Here is a 16,589-nt window from a genome sequence, read left to right as displayed (position 1 = left end):
TCGATAATTTTGCCGACTCATTTTAAAGTTAGCGCCAGTGTCGGACAGTTCGTCACGGATTTTGAGAAGTCAAAATTAAGATAATTAAACCGATAACTAAAATTAGCATTAATTTGAAGTGAAATGGTTAGTAATTGAAACTTTTTATAAAAACGTTATCGAAACGTGAGCTGTCAAACCAGAGCCGATTTAAATTGGTAATTTAAACATTTCGGAAATAAATACCAAAAAGTTAGAAAGAAAAGTACATTTTTATCGTTAAAAATCGTACGATATTTTTTTTGTAAATGAAAATGAGTAAATTCGAACTTTTAATCGCGTTTATCTTGTGTTTATTTCAACGTTTCTGGGAATTGAACGGAAATACCATCAGTAAGTTTTCCTTTATTCACTTTTTACTATCGATACGTAACCATTTGAAATAGAATTTATAGTAAATATATATTATAAACGGGCCAAATATTTTATTTCAAAACAAAATTACAAAATGCTTAAAATGCTCCCAAATGATTAAATTGACTCGGAATGACTTTGGCTATATTTAATATTATTAATAGTTCTTTGATGACTCAATAAGTTCAAATAACAGCTTAAAAACGTGATCGTTTTATTGGATAACTGACATTATTTTTGTCCTGGCGGAAACGAATTAGTATTTTAGCGAAGATCTCGGTTGACATCCGCCGTCATTATCTCATCGGGGAATTAATGTTTTAAATTCGCCGTTTAGCCAATCGAAGCTCTTCAATAGAAGCCGATTTCGGGATTAACCTTATTTAAAGAGAGATTGAAACTAATTGCATTTAACGTAGATCAGGCTTTATTAACGTTAACGCAGTGCAAAATTATCGATGTAGCTTTGTAGCCTGAACGGTGTCGTCTGCTACAAACACGGAAAGCCTCTTCGATGTAACTAAGAGGGAAAGGCACGATGGTAAAACTTAAGGGTCCATTTAGCTTTACGGCGCCCGCGCTGTAGGCGTTTTGTGCCCTGGCGGTTATGGGTAAATGCCCCTTGTATGTTTCGATGCTGAGGGTTCCCTAACCCTTTTTTACATCGAAGAGGCTTATTATGGCCAAGTCCTCTGCTAACTTTGAAGCCCTATTTATTGTCTTTGAAATGAACATATCCAATCAAGGTTCTCGTTCTCGAACTAGCTCGAGCTGTAAGTCTCTAGCATTACAAAGTATAGGTAGCGTCACACTTATGGAAGGAACATATCTTATAAACTTATGATGTTACGTCTTAACCCTATATCAAGCGTGGACGCCCATTTGAAAAAGATCTAAATAATTTTACACTATTCCACCACTTTGAAATACCATTTATGAAATTTTAATTGAAAATTTCTTGGCGCGTCCCTGTTTTCACTGGCCCTTTAAAATCTAAACGGATGAAGAATACTGATGGAGTCAGTCAAATATTTTACTTTGACTCTCACTTTCGACATTTCCCTTTTGTTGAGGTAAAATGGGGTCAGTAGGGCGCTTCCCTACCTGGATCGTAGCTGCGAGCCCCTGTCGCGCAATTATGCATTAAAAGGCGGAGGATTCCACTTACAAAGCCCGCCGTCAGACAGTGTCGGACAAAGTTAACATCTTATCTAAGTAGATCTCAACCTCAACAAGTAAATAGAAATTGCGCGAAAGGTCGATTCTCCTGATAAAAAAATTATAATATAAATTCAAACAAATTTTAATGTCAATTCATACAACTGTTAAACCGATTCCCACGTGGTTGGCTTGATTTTTTGCCCGTCAATTATAATGCAATCGCTGAAGAATGGATTTCTCGCGTTCTGTTATATCTTATTTTATTTTATCTACACTGACGGATACGGTAAGCCTTGTTTTAATTTTAATTAAAGTAGTACTCAAATTTAATTCGAATTACATGTATAATAAAACTGTATAAAATTAGCGCGAGTTTTCAATTTTGTGTCGAAATCTCTTATTTGTGAACTAGACATAATTTAGTATTTCGTTTCTGAAAGCCTGACTTTATCGCGTATCCCTCAGCGTTATAGGAACTTATTAAATATGTAAATTGAACTACTGTTAACGATAAACTTCCCTCAATTAGCATGGATACTATTATAGGATAGTTGAAATGAATTTGAAGTGTGTTTGAAAATAGTAATTCTTAATAAGCCTTAATTTTTAACAAACTTTGAGTTAATACCTAAAAGCGTAATTAGAATTAAGGCAACTTTGTATTTTTAAGTCTTTTAGGGGTATAGAAAGGGGCGTAACGTTACCAAAAGAACCTTTAAAACTTGGGCGAGAGAGAGAGAGAGGCTGCATGCATGCAGACTTTCTTAACGTAATTAGCAACAAAGATACATTAATTACTCGTAGGATATTGTTTTTATTAGGCGTCCGGGCCACGCTAAAACGACATTTAAAAAAGACAAACGATGCTAGGTTCCCCTCAGTATTTCGAAAGAAGATCACACCCTATTAGTAGCCTCACTTCCTAAGCCAGCCAGCCAGCTAGCCCAGGCCCAGGCCCTAGTCCCTAGTTCATTGATTATTTGACGCGCGGCCACAATTAGCCTCCTAACTCGCAGCCTCTAATGACTCGTTTCTTTAAGAAGAATTGTTTTGACACCGCTCGGTTGAATCTTCCCGTAGAAAAAAAATTCCCGAACAATTTTGGAAGGCGTGGTTTTGGTTTCTTTAATTAATATAGAACTTTCCTCGAGTCACTTAAGTCAGGCTGTAAATTTTTAAGCACGCACTAAGTAAGGAAATTATAATTTTCTTCCGTTTAGTCTTCACTCTAAGAAATGGAAGTGTTAAAAACGTGTTAAAACGGTGTAAACACCGTAAAAACACCCACAAGAGAGTTTTATTACCTTGACTTTTTAGGGGTCAATTTAAAGTGTAAATTCGGTGTAAAATAACACTATTAAAACACCGTTCGAAATTAAACCTGAAAAATTATAATACTGCGGGTTTCTTAAATAAGGTCTTTCATTTATTTTTCATTAATGTTCTAATATTAAAGTCAATACAAACAGTAAAAAATTATTGAAAAACGTAATTGTTAAATCTTTTTTAAAGATGATATTCATGAAAGAAAACAGTTTTATCCTTTAAATAAAATTAACAAAGAAATTGGTAATCTGGCGGTGTTGTACTTTCATAAAACTATGCTAAACGTGTTGGGCGACACTCTTACAGGTGTTAAGCGATACTCTTAAAAAACGAGACTAGGTTTGGTACTGGCCTCACAGTAGGGCCAGCTTGAGAAGCCAAAGTGGGGCACTTGCTTTTGTGACATGTTTTATCATTATTTTGAGAAAAATTCGAGTACAAAATGGTTTTTTTTTTGTAAAATCTGTAGTGCAAATTAGATTAAACGCGTTTCTGGTGCTCGAAAAACTCTTAGTGAAAAGAGATTATTAAATTTAACAAGAACGTCTATATCTACTGCTTGAATATTATAGCCTCCAAAACTAATTTAATACCCTATGCATTTGTACAAATTAAAAACTTTCTGCCTTTTTCAGAAGTTTATAAACCCGTAAAAATGACTTTATATGCAACAACCCTCGCTTAAAGAGCTATAGTTCTGCATGTGAGAACTTTCCTCCCTATAGGTGATGAAGTTCTCTAAAGATGGGACCCTGCTATGAATATAGCACTAATTGCTAATAATACTGCGGAATGGCGGATAATCAAAATTTAATTAAACAGGAAAACCATACTCGATATTTGAGTTATGCCTCATGAGTGGTCAAAATGTAGCTATAGTGTTTTTTACGTCATCGGTTTTGCTCTTAAGTCTAGGAAAAGTACTAGAATTTCTACTATTATCCTACCAATAAATCTCCAACTCTTAAAGGTGTTACGCGACACTCTTAAAGGTGTTACGCGACACTCTTAAAGGTGCGAAGCGACACTCTGAAAGGTGCCATGCCGCACCCTTTAAGGAGTTGCACAACACTAATATAAGAGTAAAAATTCACTTTCAGTGCGATATAAGAGTTAAAAAGGTGTTAAACTACACCTCTGTTGCACCATTTTATTCTTCTCTTTTCCACCAATTGCTCAAATAAGTGTTATTAAACACTTTCAGGGGTGTAAATGAACACCTGTAACGGTGTCAAATTTGGACCCATATAAACTACTTTTAAAGGTGTTAAAGCACACCCCAATTTCTTAGAGTGTTGGGGGGCGCAGTTTGTTTTGGCTTTTTTATACTTTTAATATTCGTGTAATTTAATTATTTGAAGTATTAATTTATTATCGTATCTTATAGCGGTGTCCCACACCTGCGGACGACAGCTAATCAGAGCTGGAAGGATTGTCGGAGGTGATGACGCTTATGACGGAGAGTTTCCATGGATGGTAAGTTTATGACGCGTCTCAATTTATATTAATTATATTAATAATATTATCAATTAATAAAAAAAATAACCTTTTTGCAGGTTTCCTTGATGCTACAAGGAACTCACTACTGCGGAGCTTCGTTAATTGACCCTCAATGGGCGTTAACGGCTGGACATTGCGTTCAAAGGTGAGCGAAGGTATTTACTCTTGTAGGTTATCATTTAAATAACGTTCCTTATAATTTTAGATACCCAGCCTCTTTCTTTCAAGCTCGTCTCGGGGAATTTTCTTTGTCCGGCGAAGAAGCGTCACATTCGCCAGTGGATATCTCGATTGAAAAAATCATTAGACATCCAAATTATTCGACTCCAATTAAATATTATAACGATATTGCCTTGTTGAAGCTGGCAAAACCAGTCGAATATACCGATTATATTCAGAGGATTTGTTTGCCAGGGGTCAATGAGGGACGAAATGTTAGTTACGAAGGAAAAGAAGCCATTGTTGCCGGATGGGGTTGGACGGGTGAACTTAAAGATGGTAAGATTGACTGAACATTGTCTGTTGTACTTAAGGGTGAAATACGCGTCTTTAACGGAAAATCAAGTGATTTTTGTATCTATTATTCTACTACCTAATTATAATAAGACCAAACGCGAGATGTACATCCGAATGATTTTAAAATCAAATTAGTTAGAGATTTCATGGATAATTTTGAATAAGCACCTCCGACCAATTTCGTAACGCCCTGCCTTTTTGTTAACAAAATTCTCGTGGCAAGTTCCGTGTCTCGCGCCACAATCGTCGTCACATCTCGCTCAAATTTTTTTAAGAAATCTCGCGACACGGAGCGTGCCACGAGAATTTTGTTAATAAAAAGGCAGGGCGTTACGCGATTGGTCGGAGGTACTTATCCATGAAATTTCAAACTAATTGTAATTTTAAAATCATTCGGTGTTATTTCTCGAATGTTTCACTACGCAGATTGGTCTTATAATTAGTAATATAATCGATAAAAAATCACCTGATTTTTCCCTTTAATCACTGCGAGGAACGTAAACTTATCTAAATTAACTCGCGACAGGAGGAAGACGAGCTGATATTTTGCAAAAAGTGACTGTTCCAGTGATTGAAACTCACCATTGTGAAGAATGGTACAAGACTGCCGGTAAAAGTGTCGTGTTTCAACGATCCCAAATGTGCGCCGGATATAAAGACGGCAAGAAAGATTCGTGCCAGGTACTGGTAAATTTTAATTCCAATTTAGGAGTAAAATTTACGAATCATAAGACTATGACTGTAAGCCCAAGTTTTTCAATGCAACGTAATGTAAAGAGAATTTTTTTTTGCTCCGTTTATTTTGTCGAGTTTATTTTGTTCCTTCTGTGCACTGTGCAGGGCATACTTACTAATATATTCGGCGTTTCTTCAAATAAATTAGTGAATAAATTATCTGTTTATTATTATTATGATAAAATCATTTGTTGTAAATTTTGCAGGGTGATTCTGGAGGTCCCTTAATGATGAAAGACCTTAAAGATAAGGAAAGGTTTATCCAAATTGGCGTGGTCTCGGCTGGTATCGGATGTGCGAGGGAGTTACTTCCGGGTCTGTACACGAGAGTTGTTCCTTACGTACCATGGATTTTAGACACTATAGAAAAACTGAAAAATATTTAATGTTAAATATCTTATTTATTTATGACGATCAGTGTATTTTCGCTTTGTATTAAATGGTTGAAACTTCTGAAAGTTAATTTTGATAGTGTGGTTTTTCATGGGATTGTTATTGTTAGTTAACGTGTTTTAGTGTTAGTTTACGTGTTTTAGTGTTAGTTTACGTGTTTTAGTGTTAGTTTACGTGTTTTTGTGTTAGTTTACGTGTTTTAGTGTTAGTTTACGTGTTTTAGTGTTAGTTTACGTGTTTTAGTGTTAGTTTACGTGTTTTAGTGTTGGTTTACGTGTTTTAGTGTTAGTTTACGTGTTTTAGTGTTAGTTTACGTGTTTTAGTGTTAGTTTACGTGTTTTAGTGTTAGTTTACGTGTTTTAGTGTTAGTTTACGTGTTTTAGTGTTAGTTTACGTGTTTTAGTGTTAGTTTACGTGTTTTAGTGTTAGTTTACGTGTTTTAGTTTTCCTTTAAAGTGTTTTAGTGTTCCTTTAAAGTGTTTTAGTGTTCCTTTAAAGTGTTTTAGTGTTCCTTTGTATTGTTAGCGTGAGTGTTTTATTGTTAGTCAAGTGTTTTATAGTTAGTTTCAGTGTTTTATAATTAGTTTCAGTGTTTTATTGATAGCTGAAGTGTATTATTATTAGCGTGTTTTATAGTTAAAGTGTTTCACTGTTAGTGTGTGTTTTATTGTTAGCGTAAGTGTATTATTGTTAGCGTAAGTGTAATATTGTTAGCGTATGTGTATTAATGTTAGGGTGTTTTACAGTCTAAGTGTTTTATAGTTATTTTAAGTGTTATACGGTTAGTTCAAGTGTTTTATAGTTAAAGTATTTTATTGTTAGTTTATTTGTTTTATTGTACGTTTACATCTTTTAGTGTTGGTTTACGTCTTTTAGTGTTTGATTACCTCTTTTACTGTTAGTTTACGTGTATTTTATTGTAGTTTTAGTGTACTTTAGTGTGTTTTATTGCAGATTTAGTGTATTTCAGTATGTTTTATTGCAGATTTAGTGTATTTCAGTATGTTTTATTGCTGTTCTAGTGTGTTTTAGAGTAGTTTTTGTGTGTTTTGGTATGTTATATCGGAGTTTTAGTGTACTTTGGTGTGTTTTATTGTAGTTAAAGAGTATTTTAGTGTGTTTTAATGTAATTTTAGTTTATTTTAAGTATGTTTTAATGCAGTTTTAGTGTGTTTCATTGTAGTTTTAGTGCATTTTAGTGTGTTTTATTGTAGATTTAGTGCATTTCAGTACGTTTTATTGCTGTTTTAGTGTGTTTTAGAGTAGTTTTAGTGTGTTTAGGCGTGTTTTATCGGAGATTTGGTGTCCTTTATATTGTTTTATTGCAGTTTTAGTGTGTTTTATTGTAGTTTTAGTGTATTTTGGTGTGTTTTATCGTAGTTTTATTGTAGTTTTAGTGTATTTTGGTGTGTTTTATCGTAGTTTTATTGTATTATATTGTAGTTTTGTGTTTTATTGTAGTTTTAGTGCATTTTAGTGTGTTTTATTGTAGATTTAGTGCATTTCAGTACGTTTTATTGCTGTTTTAGTGTGTTTTAGAGTAGTTTTAGTGTGTTTCGGCGTGTTTTATCGGAGATTTGGTGTCCTTTATATTGTTTTATTGCAGTTTTAGTGTGTTTTATTGTAGTTTTAGTGTATTTTGGTGTGTTTTATCGTAGTTTTATTGTATTATATTGTAGTTTTGTGTTTTATTGTAGTTTTAGTGTATTATATTGTAGGTTTAGTGTGTTATATTGACGTTTTAGTGTATTATATTATAGTTTTGTGTGTTCTATTGCAGTTTTAGTGTTTTATATTATAGTTTTGTGTGTTTTATCGCAGTTTTAGTGTACTTTAGTGTGTTTTATTGTAGTTTTAGACTATTTTAGTGCGTTTTATTGTAATTTTATAGTATTTTAAGTATGTTTTAATGCAGTTTTAGTGTGTTTCATTGTAGTTTTAGTGTATTTTGGCGTGTTTTATCGTAGTTTTAGTGCATATTAGTGTGTTTTATCGTAGTTTTAGTGTATTATATTCTAGTTTTAATGTGTTAAATCGTAGTTTTGTGTTTTATATTGTAGTTTTAGTGTATTATATTCTAGTTTTAGTGTGTTAAATTGTAGTTTAGTGTTTTATATTGTAGTTTTAGTGTATTATATTATAGTTTTTATATTGTAGTTTTGTGTTTTATTGTAGTTTTAGTGTATTATATTATAGTTTTGTGTGTTTTATGGTAGTTTTAGTGCATAATATTGTAGTTTTGTGTGTTTTATATTAGTTTTGTGTGTTTTATTGCAGCTTTAGTGTTTTATATTAGTTTTGTGTGTTTTATTGCAGCTTTAGTGTTTTATATTAGTTTTAGAGTATTGTGGTGTGTTGAACTTGTCGTTGTTACGATACTAAGGGTGGTATTTAACAAATATTTGGATATCGCGAGGAAAATATCTGTGTCAACTAAAAGATAATTTATTTCAGAGGTACATTCCCTGGCCACGTGTCTCGCACGTCACTTTTTATATATTAAATAAAAGTAATATTATATAAATTCTATATAAATTATAGCTAGACGTACGCTGTTTAGGATTCACGCTTTTTTCGGTGTTTTTCGAATTTGCTCAACCATGTTTCATATGAGAAAAAAGACATTATTTTTATTTTATTTTCAGAATCATGATCACACAACTAATATTTCAGTTTCCAGCCCAAAACGTTGTTTTCCATCCAAGAACCCCAATTTCCGGAAGCGTGGTAAAACTTGGTACTTGAAGTTATATATTTCTAAGCTGCCTTTGTTCTTTTTTTTTCAGGATCTGGACGCAACATTCGTTCGTTTCAATAAATTATTTTATCATTTTAATTATTCATCTTTATTAAAACCAAATGTAATATGTAAATATGTATTATATTTCAAAATAAAAATTTGCATTCATATTCATCAATGTGGATGATAAAATCATTTTTATTTATAAGCTTACTAATGAATGACAGTGGCTGTGGTTTAGAAACGGGGTCACATACATACAAACACATCATATCCTATGCATTAGACCTACTATATTAGAATTATTAAAGAGCAATCACGCGAGGGGCTATTCACTAAGGAAGATTGGTGATGCTTTTATAAGAGGATGGGGATTCATTGGTGATCTAAAATGGATGGGGAATACTGGTTGCGTCTGGATTACGAGGGGCTACTCACTAAAAACTCGTTAGTGATTTCAAACGGGATTGGGAATATGATTTACTTATGGCTACGGGTTATTATTATTTTACTAGTTATGAAACGGATAATTGAGCATTGACACATTTGCCGCTAGGGGCGCTGCATACGTAGTTACGTTTTTACTGACATCTTAAGCCTGATAAAATTCGGCTAGACTTTCGTGTAAGCAATGTATAGTTCATAAATTGCCGATAGGGGCGCTGTATACGTAGTTACGTATTTACTGACATCTATAGCCTGATAAAATTCTACTAGACTTTCGTGTAAGCAAAATCCCTTCGTAGACAAAGCTTAGACATATAGTTCATAAATTTTCCGCTAGGGGCGCTGTATACGTAGTTACGTATTTCCTGACATCTATAGCCTGATAAAATTCTGCTAGACTCTCGTGTAAGCAATGTATAGTTCATAAATTGCCGCTAGGGGCGCTGTATACGTAGTTACGTATTTACTGACATCTTAATCATGAAGAAATTTGCCGCTAGGGGCGCTGTTTTAATAGTTTTATAGGCCTAATGGTGTGTTCTCTTATTTGAATTAGCGGCCACGTGACACACTTCGAAGCGCCCCCAACGACGGAATTTACTATAAGACTCGGAAGCCACTTGTCCAGTCTTTTTTTCTCTCAGCGCCGGCGACCAGTCAACATCGTTCCTGGATCAGCTACTCGTAATCCTGACTTTCGAAGGAAATATTGGATGGAAAGCCACGTTTTACGCTTAAGTCGGGACGTGACTCCAAGCTCTCCGCCATTGAACGTTCATTGGAACGTCGAAATCCACGTGGAAAGGTTAAGCCTAGTACCGTAAGTGTAGAAGTCTTTCAATAATCCAAAGCCATCCAACTAGCGTTTTATTATTTTATTTAATCCTAGAAGTTAAATTATTTAGCTAGAGTTAATTGTTAGTTAGTTTATTGAAAATTTATTACAATATAAGGAAATTTCCAAACACGAGGTCAGTGAGACAAGGCTTAACGTAGAACAACTTCAATCAAGTATTTGGGATTAATTTAGCGGGAATTAAATTATTTGTTTAATCATTTTAAATAACAAACCCCCACTTTTTGCAAATTAGGTCTCATTTAACGGTGCGAAGCTACATAATCTAAAATAATTCTCGTGTATGACTAAAATGGCGAGATTAAGTTACACTAGGCTAAACCTTTAAAATATTTTATCCGGGCGTGGGACTAATCTCTAAGCTTTTACTTTATGCCGGCATTTTATTTTAAATTAAATTAACGTGGATATTGTGGAATTATTACGCGTAAATTAAAGATTTGAGATTCTAAACTTTCATTCATGGCGGTATATAATTATTTTAGATAATGAACGACGGTCTATATAATTTACTAAATTAGTTTAAATGAAAAGAGTTAATTGTTAGTAAATTATTAATTACTGCAAATGAAGTCCATTTAATAATTTTAAAATGAGCCGTGACCGCGAAGTAAAGGCTTGAGATTCTTAATTTCATTTTATAGGAATATTTTACTTAGCTTTTTCCTAAATTATTTTAATATAAGATATTCTTTCCGTAAATTATAACTTGAAAACCTTAAAAGTAGCCCTTTAATTATGATCTGGCAATGGCTTAATATTTAGTGAGATTCTTAAATTCTATTTATGGGAATACTATTCGTAGCTTTTTCTTAAATTATTTTAATCTAAGGTATTCTTTCCGTAAATTATTATTTTGCTAGGACCTTAAAGTAGCCCTTTAATTATGATTTGGCAATGGCTTAATATTTAGTGAGATTCTTATATTCTATTTATGGGAATACTATTCGTAGTTTTTTCTTAAATTATTTTAATCTAAGGTATTCTTTCCGTAAATTATTATTTTGCTAGGACCTTAAAGTAGCCCTTTAATTATGATTTGGCAATGGCTTAATATTTAGTGAGATTCTTATATTCTATTTATTGGATTATTTTACGTAGTTTTTTCTTCAATAATTTACGGAAACATTACCATAGATTTAAATGGGTTTTTTTTTTGTTAGGACCCCTTTAATTCTTATTAGGCAATGGTTCAATATTTGTTATTAATATGTTTTCTTTTATAGATGCGGCCTGATATTCTTGGATTTTTCTGTCGCTGGTAGTTCCGAGACGTATCATTCCAGATGAAATTCTTTATTACACGATGTATTTCTATCTCTCTCAGCGATAACTACCAAAAATACGGACAACGTCACCGAACCTAGAAGACTGAAAATATAATACATCTTTTTATTTGTAATAATTTTTTACTTGCAACTACTTTTTTTTTCTCGTTCAAATTTTATTTTACCAAACACTTTAAAATATTTTTTTGTTATTAATTTTTGTAAACACTTGGTTCTTTGTTTCTTATTGAATAAATTTTACCTTAAACCTCGTTCTTTGTTTTATCTAAATTATTTCGATACTAAGCTTGGTTTCAATTTTTTAGGGTCTGGACTTAGGGTGATATTTTTAGGCCCCTTTTTTAGTTTTTTTTAGTTTTTTTTTGAATATTGGTTATCTTTAGGCCTATTTTTAATTAATTTGTTAATAAACATCAGTAAATTTTCCTTAAAATAATAAAAAAATCAGTAAATATTCTTTAAAATAACAAAAAAAAATGCCTAAAAAGGGCCCTAAAAATATCCCCCTAAGTCCAGACCCTAAAAAATTCGTTCCACTCATAGTATCGAAACTAATTCAAGAAAACAAAGAACGTGACCCAAGAAAAAATTTATTTATTACGAAAAAAATAATTGAGGTGTTTACAAAAATTTTCTACAAAAAATTATTTAAAGAGTTGTGTAAGTTAAAGTTTGACCGCGTAAAATTGAATTAAGTAGTGAGTAATAAAAAATTTAAGAATTAAACTAATCAGTTCAGTTCAGTTTCTTCACTATAATTTTCCAAATGAGCTGAATGGCCTCGTGAATCGAAAATCCAAGAAATAGGTCATCTGGAATAGACGTCTCTAACAGCATATGAACTCCACAAGAGCCTCGAACGTTGAAATCATCTGCTAGGAAACCTCTGACTGATCAGCAGCAGAAAATTCTTCACGTCTAAAGATGAAAATATATTAATAACAAATATTATACTATTGCCTCATTAGAATTGAATTGCTTTACGCCAAACAAATTTATAATTAAGTTGAATAATCCTACATATTTAAATAATTAATTAATGAAAACCCGTTCCTTTATTAATGGCGATAAGCTTAAGAATCTAAGCTAAATTCCTTAAGCCTTGCCCAAGTTAAACTTGTGATCGTGGTTTATTTAATTTTGATTTAAAACTATTATTAAATAGACTAAAATCGCGATAGAAAATAATAGTCTAACAATTAACTCTGCATGTTTCATTAACTACTTAATTTATTAAAATGATAAACTATGAATTATTATAAGGCTTACACTTACTGCGCATTAAGAAGTGGATTCATTTCAACAGGGCCTCGATAAATTGATTTCAAAAGCGATTCCAACGGCGGCAAAGAGCTCTAGATTCTGGACTGATTCCTGGTCAGCAGAGAGAGAAATGGCGGATCGTCGACGAAAGGCGTGATTCTTTGTTTTAAATGACTTCAAAATTCATGAACAAGTGATTTCCAAGAGCAGAGCAGGAAACGATATTGACTCCACGGTGCCGATCAAAGGAAGAACTTTCGGCTACCCCAGTAAAAACCAAAAACGCCCGAAATTCAGGCCTAACTCGGGTAAAATGGAGTCCAAAGCCGACAAGAATTCCCGGTAGAAAGGCAGAAATGAAGTCGAATTACGTTTGATGGGTTGGCGGTATGTAATTTGATCAACTACGATGTGATTTTCTATCGGAAACTAGTGAAGGAGTGCGAGCGCAGTAGGCAAATCGAGGGCGTAAAAATGTGTAAAAAATAAAGACGTCTACGATAACAGTTAAAAAAATGTCAGACCAACTCTTTATCTCCTCAATTGACCCAAAAAGGAATTAAAAAAACAGTAAAACTTTGAAGACATAGATTTTTATTAGACGTGTCGCGGATTGTGTATAAATGCAGTTTTTAAGGACTGTGAAGCAAAACTCGTTTTTGTATAATATATTTTTTACTCAACGTCTAATAAAAATCTGTCTTCAAAGTTATACTGTTTTTTTTTAATTCCTTTTTGGGTCAATTGAGGAGATAAAGAGTTGGTCTGACATTTTTTAACTGTTATCGTAGACGTCTTTATTTTTTACACATTTTTACGCCCTCGATTTGCCTACTGCGCTCGCACTCCTTCACTAGTTTCCGATAGAAAATCACATCGTAGTTGATCAAATTACATACCGCCAACCCATCAAACGTAATTCGACTTCATTTCTGCCTTTCTACCGGGAATTCTTGTCGGCTTTGGACTCCATTTTACCCGAGTTAGGCCTGAATTTCGGGCGTTTTTGGTTTTTACTGGGGTAGCCGAAAGTTCTTCCTTTGATCGGCACCGTGGAGTCAATATCGTTTCCTGCTCTGCTCTTGGAAATCACTTGTTCATGAATTTTGAAGTCATTTAAAACAAAGAATCACGCCTTTCGTCGACGATCCGCCATTTCTCTCTCTGCTGACCAGGAATCAGTCCAGAATCTAGAGCTCTTTGCCGCCGTTGGAATCGCTTTTGAAATCAATTTATCGAGGCCCTGTTGAAATGAATCCACTTCTTAATGCGCAGTAAGTGTAAGCCTTATAATAATTCATAGTTTATCATTTTAATAAATTAAGTAGTTAATGAAACATGCAGAGTTAATTGTTAGACTATTATTTTCTATCGCGATTTTAGTCTATTTAATAATAGTTTTAAATCAAAATTAAATAAACCACGATCACAAGTTTAACTTGGGCAAGGCTTAAGGAATTTAGCTTAGATTCTTAAGCTTATCGCCATTAATAAAGGAACGGGTTTTCATTAATTAATTATTTAAATATGTAGGATTATTCAACTTAATTATAAATTTGTTTGGCGTAAAGCAATTCAATTCTAATGAGGCAATAGTATAATATTTGTTATTAATATATTTTCATCTTTAGACGTGAAGAATTTTCTGCTGCTGATCAGTCAGAGGTTTCCTAGCAGATGATTTCAACGTTCGAGGCTCTTGTGGAGTTCATATGCTGTTAGAGACGTCTATTCCAGATGACCTATTTCTTGGATTTTCGATTCACGAGGCCATTCAGCTCATTTGGAAAATTATAGTGAAGAAACTGAACTGAACTGATTAGTTTAATTCTTAAATTTTTTATTACTCACTACTTAATTCAATTTTACGCGGTCAAACTTTAACTTACACAACTCTTTAAATAATTTTTTGTAGAAAATTTTTGTAAACACCTCAATTATTTTTTTCGTAATAAATAAATTTTTTCTTGGGTCACGTTCTTTGTTTTCTTGAATTAGTTTCGATACTATGAGTGGAACGAATTTTTTAGGGTCTGGACTTAGGGGGATATTTTTAGGGCCCTTTTTAGGCATTTTTTTTTGTTATTTTAAAGAATATTTACTGATTTTTTTATTATTTTAAGGAAAATTTACTGATGTTTATTAACAAATTAATTAAAAATAGGCCTAAAGATAACCAATATTCAAAAAAATAGGCCTAAAGATATTCAAAAAAATAGGCCTAAAGATAACCAATATTCAAAAAAAAACTAAAAAAAACTAAAAAAGGGGCCTAAAAATATCACCCTAAGTCCAGACCCTAAAAAATTGAAACCAAGCTTAGTATCGAAATAATTTAGATAAAACAAAGAACGAGGTTTAAGGTAAAATTTATTCAATAAGAAACAAAGAACCAAGTGTTTACAAAAATTAATAACAAAAAAATATTTTAAAGTGTTTGGTAAAATAAAATTTGAACGAGAAAAAAAAAGTAGTTGCAAGTAAAAAATTATTACAAATAAAAAGATGTATTATATTTTCAGTCTTCTAGGTTCGGTGACGTTGTCCGTATTTTTGGTAGTTATCGCTGAGAGAGATAGAAATACATCGTGTAATAAAGAATTTCATCTGGAATGATACGTCTCGGAACTACCAGCGACAGAAAAATCCAAGAATATCAGGCCGCATCTATAAAAGAAAATATATTAATAACAAATATTGAACCATTGCCTAATAAGAATTAAAGGGGTCCTAACAAAAAAAAAACCCATTTAAATCTATGGTAATGTTTCCGTAAATTATTGAAGAAAAAACTACGTAAAATAATCCAATAAATAGAATATAAGAATCTCACTAAATATTAAGCCATTGCCAAATCATAATTAAAGGGCTACTTTAAGGTCCTAGCAAAATAATAATTTACGGAAAGAATACCTTAGATTAAAATAATTTAAGAAAAAACTACGAATAGTATTCCCATAAATAGAATATAAGAATCTCACTAAATATTAAGCCATTGCCAAATCATAATTAAAGGGCTACTTTAAGGTCCTAGCAAAATAATAATTTACGGAAAGAATACCTTAGATTAAAATAATTTAAGAAAAAGCTACGAATAGTATTCCCATAAATAGAATTTAAGAATCTCACTAAATATTAAGCCATTGCCAGATCATAATTAAAGGGCTACTTTTAAGGTTTTCAAGTTATAATTTACGGAAAGAATATCTTATATTAAAATAATTTAGGAAAAAGCTAAGTAAAATATTCCTATAAAATGAAATTAAGAATCTCAAGCCTTTACTTCGCGGTCACGGCTCATTTTAAAATTATTAAATGGACTTCATTTGCAGTAATTAATAATTTACTAACAATTAACTCTTTTCATTTAAACTAATTTAGTAAATTATATAGACCGTCGTTCATTATCTAAAATAATTATATACCGCCATGAATGAAAGTTTAGAATCTCAAATCTTTAATTTACGCGTAATAATTCCACAATATCCACGTTAATTTAATTTAAAATAAAATGCCGGCATAAAGTAAAAGCTTAGAGATTAGTCCCACGCCCGGATAAAATATTTTAAAGGTTTAGCCTAGTGTAACTTAATCTCGCCATTTTAGTCATACACGAGAATTATTTTAGATTATGTAGCTTCGCACCGTTAAATGAGACCTAATTTGCAAAAAGTGGGGGTTTGTTATTTAAAATGATTAAACAAATAATTTAATTCCCGCTAAATTAATCCCAAATACTTGATTGAAGTTGTTCTACGTTAAGCCTTGTCTCACTGACCTCGTGTTTGGAAATTTCCTTATATTGTAATAAATTTTCAATAAACTAACTAACAATTAACTCTAGCTAAATAATTTAACTTCTAGGATTAAATAAAATAATAAAACGCTAGTTGGATGGCTTTGGATTATTGAAAGACTTCTACACTTACGGTACTAGGCTTAACCTTTCCACGTGGATTTCGACGTTCCA

The 16,589-nt window shown here is 32.4% G+C and overlaps 1 protein-coding gene across 1 annotated transcript; it reads left to right on the top strand.

The window, feature by feature from the left end:
* On the top strand, positions 1-6,094 carry LOC149705060 (trypsin-like). The gene is made up of 6 exons (XM_089865051.1): positions 1-372; positions 4,268-4,356; positions 4,437-4,525; positions 4,586-4,878; positions 5,423-5,577; positions 5,838-6,094. Exons 1-6 carry the CDS (start codon positions 288-290, stop codon positions 6,015-6,017), a joined length of 891 nt encoding a protein of 296 aa, XP_089721177.1. The 5' UTR covers positions 1-287; the 3' UTR covers positions 6,018-6,094.
* Positions 6,095-16,589: the final 10,495 nt, after the last annotated feature.

Source organism: Phalangium opilio, unplaced genomic scaffold (genome assembly GCF_054372755.1).
Source record: "Phalangium opilio isolate 3A_F unplaced genomic scaffold, DU_Popi_V2 ptg000014l_1, whole genome shotgun sequence".
Lineage (NCBI taxonomy): Eukaryota > Metazoa > Arthropoda > Arachnida > Opiliones > Phalangiidae > Phalangium > Phalangium opilio.
This window is presented reverse-complemented; position numbering and strand designations above follow the sequence as displayed.